Raw genomic sequence first — 10,481 nt, 5'->3', positions numbered from 1 at the left:
AAATGTTTTTATTTTTTAAATCGTAATGATAAAGATACACTAGAAATCACCGGTCCATAAGTTGATTCTGAAGAAAAAAAATAGAGATGATGATATCATTAGAGATGATATAATAGAGAATAAATTTTTTCATCTTAGATGCCGAGTGAACTCTCTCTACTGAAATACCAAGTAGAATTTATCCACTTTCGCTAGCTGTTTCTTTTTTTCTTTCATTTCCTTCGGCATCAATACAACTTGATCTGACGTCACAACAGATGTAGAGTAAAGCTTTTGCATAGTAGTGTAAATTTTAGCTAAGAAAAGTGTAGAATGTTATAATAATTACTATTGGGATAAATATTAGGGTAGTCTACACCTTTTTAAGATGTAATTGAGAGCTTGAAAGTCGTAATTAAGTAATGTAAGATGTAATTGAGAAAACGAAAGTTGTAGTTGAGTAACGTCAGATGTAATTTAAAACATAAAAGTTATAAATAAGAAATTGTACATGATTTAATAAGAATCATATGTCTTTGAGAACATAGTAGTTGTTATTAAGAAAAGCTTATAATATAGATTTTCAGAACGAAGTTCTTTTTATTTTTCATTTTGTTGCCTTAATTTTTCTTGTCCTTAAAGATTGGTTCCTTAATTGGCCAAAGTAGCCATAAGGGTTCGTTTTCAATAAATATTTATATACTATCAATAAAACAAAAAAGTGATTAAAAAGGCATTTGTGGTTTTGGCGGTAAGTAGAAAAATCCTATTTGGTGTTAATTATAACTTTCTTTTTTTGTGTGTGTGAAAAATTCATTTAAGAAACCAGATGAATAATAAATAAAACACAAATAATTTATTTACAAAAAAATAAAAAGATTTAAATTGAATTTAAACAATGTCATTAAAAACCATTGTAATATTTAGTTAAACACTAATATGGGCATTTTCCTTATTTAAAATCGTTGCGTAATGCTTTGTAGCACGTTGAGCATTACTTGAGCACAGTCATCTCCTATTATTGTATTTTTTGCCGCTGTAACATTTCTTTCTAAATACTGTATTCGTTGTTTAACAATCCCAGCACCGAATACAGACGGACTGCACATCACATTTTTAACGTTACTTTTAATTTTAGACAGATTGTTTCCACACTCTAAGATGAATTCAGGGAAATTATTACATGAATTATTCAGTTAATTTTTCCGCCCTTAAAATCAGGCGAAATTCCTGATTTTCAGTTGAACGATTCAGGTTATTTCGTGCTCTGATTTATTCAGGCACACAAATTAAGAAAAACGCGTTTACTCCATATTGAAATATTCTGTAGCTAAATTTCTAGCGTGGTATGTACACTCAACTTTTGTTCTAAGTGTTGTAAAATGAAAGGTTTTAAAATATTATACTTTTTACAGATTGAAATTACTATAATATTATTATTGTCTTAAAATACTTCATATATTGTATATGACTTCATAAATTTATAAGTTATTATTTATCATAAATAAAATTTAATTAACTGATTTCTTAAAATGAATTAGTTTTTAATTACTTGACAATTGAGAATGGCTCAATTACCCACTGAATTGTTTCATGCGTTTGTCAATGAATTGTCTCTAAAGAAGTTAGAGAATAGTATGCAGGTTCTAGAAGGTATGTTAATTTTCTGTACATTAGACTTGATTAGTACTAGTTATTTTTCTCAATAATAATTTAAAGTTTTTTTTTCAATAATAATTTAGAAAAATGTTAAATTTCCTTGTAGTACTGTTATACCTTTAGTACTAAATGCAAATTTAACAGTACTAATTAAATTAAATTTACATTACTCTGAATTATATTCACCTTTATATAAGAATTGAGTTTTGTTTCTATATATTTAAAATATAAACTTTGAATTAAATGCTATAATATCTTCCTTGTTTATAAAATAATATTAAAAAAGTTATTTTGTTTTAAATTGATATTTTTTCAGAAAATGGTATTGATGCTGATGCGATGATGCTGGTTACCATTGAGGATTTAAAGTTGATGTTTCCGAAGCTTGGAGATTTTTTAAAGATTAAAAGTGTATTTTCTACTATATATTCTAAGGTATTTTTTAACTAAAACAATTTTTGCTGTTTACGGGTTCACTAATATAAAAAAGTAAATCAATAAAAATGCAGTTAACATGCTTTAAATGTGCACGCAATTTCCCAACAATAAGGTTTTCACTTTGCCATATGAAAGGTATACATGCGCTTGAGGAACCAAGTGAACTTGTATGTAGCCAGAAAGGATGCAAAAGATTATTTACATCTTTTCATAGTTTTCAAAAACATGTGCGTTCTCATGTTAAAAAAGAAGTTTGGAAAGTGCCTTTTGTTGCTAATCAAATACTTGATTTATCACAAGGCAATTTTGATAGGTTTGCGCCAGATAGCTTTGTGCCAGAAGATTTTGATGATGCTAATGATGCTCCTGATGCACAACCGATTCTAGATGTAGCTGAATGTTTTGACCATAGAGGAATATTTTTACCAGCTGCCAAGTTTCTTCTTAATCTAATATCTGCTGCTATACCATTAAGCAATATCAATGACATCCGTAATGGCTTGGATGAGATGTTTTCTGTTTTTGCTTGTGCTGTGCAACATAAAGTCAGTGAAGTATTTACTATGAATTGATCAGAGAGTAAAAACACAACAGAAACTTTTCTTGCTGCTCTTGAACACCCATTCCAGAATATTGATACTATGAAAAAGCTGAGTACATATCTAGAAAGGGTTGGTGCATTAATTATCCCTACTGAAATTGTATTGGGACATCGGTGGGAAACAAAGATGGGCAAGCAAGTTCAAGTAGAAGACACTTTTATGTTTGTGCCCATCAGCAAAACCCTTAAGTATATTTTTAGACACTCTGATTGCTGGTCAGCCTGCACTTTTAGTGAAAATATAGTTGAAGGTGGAATCTTATGTGACTACCAAGATGGAAGTAATTACCAAGCACATCGAAATCGCCATCCCTTGCCTTCAGTTAATTTTATCACCCACGAACTTATTGTTCAACTCTATTATGACGATGTCGAAACAGTAAATCCTATAGGATCAAAAGCGTCCATACATAAGCTTGGAACATTTTACTTTATTCTGAAAAATTTTCCAGCTGTTTTTAATTCCAATTTAGCAAATGTACATTTAGTTGCATTGACATATGTCAATGACATAAAAAAATATGGCATTAATGCAGTTTGAAGAGCCATTGTTGATGATTTAAAATGTATGGAGGATGGATTTCAAATTAAAGTTGATGGTGAAGCTACTTCAAGACATGTGCGATGCATTCTTAGTCAAATTACAGGGGACAATCTTGGACTTCATACTTGTTTAGGCTATGTAGAGTCTTTTGATAGTGACTTTTGTTGTGATCTTTGCACAGCTGACAAATAAACAATGCAAAGCATTTTTACAGAAGTTCCAACGCTTCAACAAACTGTAGCACAATATGAGGAAATTGTTAACAAATTAGCTATGCAGCAAGTTTATAAAACTGATTTTGGAATAAAAGTTATAAGTATTTTAAAAGAACTTAAGTACTACCATATGGCTAAAAATGATACTGGGGACATCATGCATGATATTTTAGAAGGTATAGCTCCTTTAGAAATCAAATTGGTTCTTTATATTTTTATTTACGTGCAACATCTTTTTGATTTAAATTTGTTAAATAATCGTCTTAGACATTTTCCTTATGGATTAACATTACAAGACAAAAAACCCAGTCTGATAACTGAAAATCGATTAAAAGATAATAGTTCTCTTCTTGGACAGAGATCTAGTCAAACAATGACTTTACTAATTGTCCTGCCTTTGTTGATTGGCGATAAAGTACCAAGTAACTCTGAACACTGGAAACTTTTGCTGCTACTGTTAAAAATTTTAAATAATGTATTTTCACCTGTAGTCCACAAATTTGACATGACATATTTAGCGGCTTTGATTTCTGACCATAACACCCTATTCAAAAATCTTTTTCCAAATAAGAATTTAATGTACAAACACCACAGGCTGACACATTATCCAAGTCTAATCTTAAAAAATGGGCCATTTGCCAGGATGTGGTGCATGCGTTTTGAAGCCAAACACAATTTTTTTAAGAGATTAGCCCACATTGTGTGCAATTTTCGTAACATTGCCTACACTCTTGCATTTCGTCATCAACTTGCACAATGTAGTCAGTGGTGGAAAAAAACAGGTTTTAAACAAAGCCTTATTGTGGGCACATTTACAGAAATACTTTTATATCTTGTGCCGAATGGAGAAACAATATCATCACATTTTGCAGATCAACATGCTATTGTATATTTAGCAAATTTTATTGAAGCCTATGGTACTGTTTACAAACCTGGAATGTCATTAATAGCAGACATTAATGAACATGGAGATCCAAACTTTATTTGTATAGACAAGATTGTGATCATGGACAAAAAAGCTCATTTGTTATGCCATAGTTTTAGGCTCATTTAGTTTGATGAGCACCTACACAGCTACACTGTAACTTGTGATGATACCAAAACTGTCAGCTGTCAACTACACACTTGATAGTTTGCTTGACTATCATCCTGTTTTTTCGGGTACTTGCTATAATCCGATCTGTCACTTTATGCACATTTCATTGTGTCACACACTATGTGCAGATAACATATAAATGTGATATAATTTGGTCAAATATTTTGATTTGTAAAACATACATTATGAGTTAAAACATAAATGAGTTGTTTTATTTAGATACCATGTGTATTTGTGTGCTTTTCTTTGACTTAAGATTTTTCGAAATTAAAAAATAATAAAATTTGAATATTATTCAATTTTGTTAATGTATATATATGTATAATTTTTATCATATATATATATGTATAATACTTTATGTATTTATATTCATATATATATGTATATATATATATGTGTGTATATATATATATATATAAATATATATATATATATATATGTATATATATATATATACATATATATATATATATATATATATATATATATATATATATATATATATATATATATATATATATATATATATATATATATATATATATATATATATTAGAATAACTAATCAGTAATATTATAAAGATTTAAAATAAAATGAGTGATGTAATATTGTACTCTTGCAATATTTCTTTGTATGATAGATTTATAGCTTTAACTTTAAGATTGTCTATAATACTTGTCTTGAAACTCTCTCTCTATTATCTCAATAACTTTGTGTAAATTATCAATAACTATGTATAAATCTCTAACTCTCATCTCAATATTGGATGAAAACTTGAACTAAGGTATAAACTTGCATTATTCTTAGCATATTTATTTAGTAATAGAATGTGAAGCCTCCTTGCCATATCAACTCCGACTAAGCATATATACAACTACAAAGCTCTGCATCTATATTGTACCTACAACAACAATCATAATGGATCAAATAAATTCCGGTGTTGTTAGCAGTTCAGTTAGAACATCATATCAATGTCAATATAAGTTTGTGAGTGAAATTTGTTTAATAAATAATATTAAATGAAACTTTTAAGCTTTCTTAATAAAATTGTTATATTTATTAATAAGCATAGTAAATGATTATTAGCTTGCATTTGCTACAAAAGATTATTTTTTTCTATAATTTTTGTTAAATGTTGTATTGTGAGTTATGGTTGTTATTAAATTTATATCATTAATGCATATATATTTATAATTTATAATTTTGTTAGAAGCTTAAACTTTTTTTGAAATTATTTGTTTAATTGTATATATTTCACTATTTGTAATATTGTAAAAGCGAATTTTTAAGGACATTGATGGTATGTTGAAAGATCACCCTAAAGGTGCATCAATCTTGTCTGAGTTTGAACGAACCGGGCAGTTAGTTTTGATGAAGGATCTTTTTGTGCGTATCATTGTTGGAAATCTTGTAAAAGATAATAACTGGTTAGGAAGTCTTTAATATGATATTTTATTCAGATACTTATATTTGTTTGGTATTTGAATGTTTGAATATTGTGTTCGAATATTTAAATCAGTAAATAAAACAAATCTAAAATAAAATAAATTTTAAATCTAAAAAAAACAAATCTAAAATAAAAGAAATTTTATTTTAGATATAAGTTATTATTTATAAAAAATTTACTGCAAAAAATAAATGGAGCTATAGGAAGGTTATTAAACACAACAGAATTGATTTTCTTTTTTTGCAGCTATCCCAATACAAAGATAAAAAAGTCTTTGGCAATGGAGGTGATAAACCGCTTTCCAACCTTAAGAAGTGGTAATGGAGATGGTTATGTAAGTGTTGTTATAAGTCTAATTGAAACTTTTGTTTGCATATTTATGGAAATGGGAATATAGTTTAAATTTTATTTAGTTTAGCTTTACGAAACTTTTTTTTTTACTTAAAGGATGCTTACTTCAGACAGTATGTTGAAGTAATACGAAACGGAAAATTAAGAAAGTATTCCCCGTCAGGCTATATTGAAGAACGCTTAAAGACGCTGAGAAAACAACTTCCGGTTATTGAAAAGGCACACAAGCTGCATCAGAAGCGCCTAAGAACAGATGCAGTTGATCTAGTCAATGGAACCATGACTAGATCATGACTAGATGGTTTTTATTTTAATTGTTTGTTTATACATTGAACAATTGCATTAAGTATATATTTAAAATATATTTATTTGGATAACTCTATAGTTGAAAAATTTGTATTCAATAATAGTATAACAATTATTGATTTACTTGTAAGTTTTTTTTGTTTTTATATATATTATTTCTTGATTTTCATTCTGATTTATTCATAGTTTTATCCTATTTATATGTAATGGTGTACTTAAGTGCTGTATTAAAATATATTTAAAGATATAGTAAAAGATTATATGCCTTTTTTAATATTTTCAATTTTTTTCATCAGAGTATTTTACCAAAGATGAAAGGGCACTAACCCATGAACTTATAAACGAGACACCTAACGAGGATCACATAAATATTATTATGGGATCAACCTATTCAAGTCGCAGTCTCTGGGTTAGGGAAGGAAGACCTCCAATAAAAACAATTTTTTTATCATTTCCCCCATTAAGAAATATTTACTCATCTGCGGTAAGCTTTTAATCTGCTTTCAGTAATCATTGTGTAGTTAGTTGATGAAATTATGAGCCACTAATTATGAGTCACTGTTTGTTAGTTGTTTACATTAATGATTTATCTTATAAACTAATTAAATTTTTTAGGAAGAATTCTGTAGAAGTGCACCCAACAGCAAATGGCTAGTGGAGGGACTGGGAGACTGTTTTTCCAGGATCCTTTTGTATGCCAAAGGAAAATGCAAAGGGTTGTCAACCAACCTTGCAATATTACTTGATGAAATAGCAGCTGACAACAACCTACTCGAAAGTACATGTTTGTTTAATTTTATTCAAATTTAAATAGAGATCCTATCTACAAATAAGTTAAAATTAACTTATTATTAAGTTTATAAAAATTATATTGTTTTAGTTACTTTTATTATGTGTATGTAATGTATGTACTTGGCAACATTTTTACAGAAACCAAACAAGAATACGCTCTGTTACTACCTCCGCTTATGCTGAGTGTGCCTATGTGAAATCGGCAACGTGACTCGGTTGCTGAAGTGTGCAAGCGATTTGTTCGGCTTCATCCAGTAAGCAATAGCTATGTTTATCTTATTTTATCAATATTTTTTGTTAAATTTGTTCAAAATGTAAAAATGCATAAACTATATATTTATTAGGGTAGTCCAAAAAAGTCAAGTTTCATATATTGCAGAGGCATGTTGTTTTTTATGTTCATTTTGTTTAAAAAAGCTACTGTGCAAAATATTACATAGTTCGGACTGTATTTAGAGGTTGCTCAATGCTATAAAAGTTTCATAGTTGATGCCACAGTGTAAATACTGTGTAATTTTCATTTATTTTTATTTTCTGGCTCAGCAGTGAAAAATTACAATATAACTATAGATTAAATGAATCATATTATCAAAATAATGCAAATTGCAGGAACAAGTAAATGAATTTAAGACAAATTTAAATTTAAAAATCACTGAAAAGTTATTGAAATCAAAATATGCAAAAAACATGACAAAACTAGAACACAATCATTCACATTGTTCGTTAATGTCAGAAAAGTCATTTGAGGGGGTGGAGACGACATGGTGCTCCACAACTAGTAGTAGTGCTTGTTTTCGTCCCTTGTCAAAGAATTGTCATTGAAAGTGGAAATCATTGCAGATCCCCTTTCTGCCCCATCATTTACAATTTTCAGTTTCTCAAGCTTTCTGCACCCTTCCTGAAACAATCCACCTTTAAGCCATCTCCATTTCCTGTACAGTCTGAGAGCAACTTGCCATCCCAGTGTAATACTAAAAAAGTATCCTTCTGTTGAACTTCATTGATGAATGAATCCCTCACGGTGGCTGTTGTGATAGCCCTGCTATATATACTAGCACGTCGAACTGAGCTACTGGAGATTGATCTGTTGCTGTTGTGGCATTCAAAATGTGAACAGTGCGCCAGTCTGAAATGTTAATACGGTCCAATGCAGAAACCAACTCTGGAGTCATTTTCAATTTCTTGAAGAAGTTGATTGCTTTGATCTTGATTACGTCTTTAAGGAGAGCCATGTTCTGATGACTCTGAGTCTGAAAAGGATAGTGTCGAGTCAACAAGTTGCACCTTTAAGCTTCCATTTTTTTCTTCTCTTTCTCTATTCGCTCTTTTTTTTTGGCAGTTTGCAATGATTGCATGGGTCTCCATAACTGGAATATGTGCCTTTGTCCACAAGAACAGCACTTCGTCGAAGACCTTTTTGTGATTCTCTTGACTGTTGGTTCCAAAGAAGAAACTACGCTTTAGAACATCTTTTTCTGTTGGAAGGAATCACTCACCAAAGTTCTCCAATGTTTGCCCAATCAAATATATTTCTGTTGCTTTTCTTGTTGGTATATTTATTGCAGCTTTAGCCATTGTTTATTTTAAATTATTTAACCTACAATAAATTATGCAAGCAAGTTCTATTAAAATGAATGAAATGTTAATTCAAAAAGTTAATTCAGTAATTAATAATTATAGTATTACCAAAAAAGGGTGTTTAAAATTGTATGTAATAATTATTCTAGAAGTATATTAAGTATAATGCTGACATCTACTGAATGAATAAAAAATTTTTACAATATTTCTACATTGGTAATGAAACACAATGATTAAACACAATAAAAAATACACAGTCTGCACAAAAACTCTAGTTTTAAAAACTTTTTTTGCAAAACCACAAAATATTCTAGACTTTGATTTGCTTTAGCAACCCCTAAATATATTTTTTTTCAACCTGAAACTTTGCGCAGTTGATTTTTTAGACCAAAAGGAAGAAATAAGGCAACATGCCTCATTAATTTAAACAAAAAAATTTAAATATGTTAAAATGGACCACCCTAATATTTATATTACCTTTTTTTAGAATGGAACTTCAATGGATGAAATTCTTGAGAAAATTAAAAGTGAAGGAATTAAGCAACCAATAATTATTGCACTGGGTAAAATTAGCAACATTAGCCAATCGTTTGTCGTTATAGAAAACGAAGTTATTGAGTCGCGCTGTATGGTCTCTGCTGTTGACAAATGTTTCAAGCTACACTACATCGGTCAGATTGAGTATGACCAAAGTGTAAGCCATGTTTGGCAGTTTTTGCAGGTGCATTTGTATGGGATCTTGGACAATGTTCCTATCTCAGAATGTATACGGGATCTTGTTACTTTTTTAAAAACGCGTTATATATATTTAACGCTCTTTAAATAAGCAACATCTATTCACATTCTGAGATAGGAACATTGTCAAAAATATTATACAAATGCATACATCAACAAAATCTTTTTATTTTATTTGAGACGTATTTGTGTTTGAAATATAGTTTTTATTTTTTTCGACATGTATTTATCCACACAAGTGTACAATATAAATAGTGCTAAATGCATTGTAATGTTGGTAATTATATTAATAAATTTCTTTTAACTTTAATTATTGTAATTATCTCTACCTACAAGTAAGAACTGAATAACATGATTAATGAAATCATAATGAATTCTATCATAAATTTAAGTAATTAATAGTCGAACAATTATAAATGTGAAGTGCACGAGCAACATAGTATAATATAGTTTTTGAATCCTAGGTTAAACTAGGCGTGTGCAAATACTTTACTCAATTCAGCAATGGCGAAATTCTTTCAAAATTAATTTTATCCACAATAAAAATGCCGACAATATAATAAATATTATAAAAACGGTATAAAAACCCGAGTTGGTGAAAGTTTTTTCCTGAATATACAGTAATAGATTTCCTGAATTTCAGTGCAACAAAAATCCCTGATTTTCAGAAGGCTTGGTTTCCCTGATTTTCAGAAAAATATAATTCCCTGAATTTCAGGCGATAACGCCTGAAAATCAA

General features: G+C 29.2%; 2 protein-coding genes across 3 annotated transcripts; both read left to right on the top strand.

Annotated features, from left to right (window-relative positions):
* The first annotated feature begins 1,069 nt into the window (after positions 1-1,069).
* On the top strand, positions 1,070-10,052 carry LOC136081592 (uncharacterized). Of its 2 annotated transcripts, XM_065799009.1 has the most exons (10): positions 1,070-1,325; positions 1,521-1,632; positions 1,955-2,073; positions 5,824-5,960; positions 6,227-6,314; positions 6,428-6,632; positions 6,934-7,121; positions 7,253-7,415; positions 7,568-7,683; positions 9,495-10,052. In XM_065799009.1, the coding sequence occupies exons 2-6, from the start codon at positions 1,545-1,547 to the stop codon at positions 6,623-6,625; spliced, it is 630 nt and encodes a 209-aa protein (XP_065655081.1). In that variant the 5' UTR covers positions 1,070-1,325; positions 1,521-1,544; the 3' UTR covers positions 6,626-6,632; positions 6,934-7,121; positions 7,253-7,415; positions 7,568-7,683; positions 9,495-10,052. The 2 variants fall into 2 exon arrangements, with proteins under 2 accessions (XP_065655081.1, XP_065655082.1); XM_065799010.1 differs by lacking the exon at positions 7,568-7,683.
* On the top strand, positions 2,080-4,779 carry LOC136081591 (uncharacterized). The gene has a single exon (XM_065799008.1). It carries the CDS (start codon positions 3,417-3,419, stop codon positions 4,488-4,490), a length of 1,074 nt encoding a protein of 357 aa, XP_065655080.1. The 5' UTR covers positions 2,080-3,416; the 3' UTR covers positions 4,491-4,779.
* Positions 10,053-10,481: the final 429 nt, after the last annotated feature.

Source organism: Hydra vulgaris, chromosome 06 (assembly GCF_038396675.1).
Source record: "Hydra vulgaris chromosome 06, alternate assembly HydraT2T_AEP".
Lineage (NCBI taxonomy): Eukaryota > Metazoa > Cnidaria > Hydrozoa > Anthoathecata > Hydridae > Hydra > Hydra vulgaris.
Note: the sequence above shows the minus strand (reverse complement) of the source record. Positions and strands in the feature narration are given on the sequence as shown.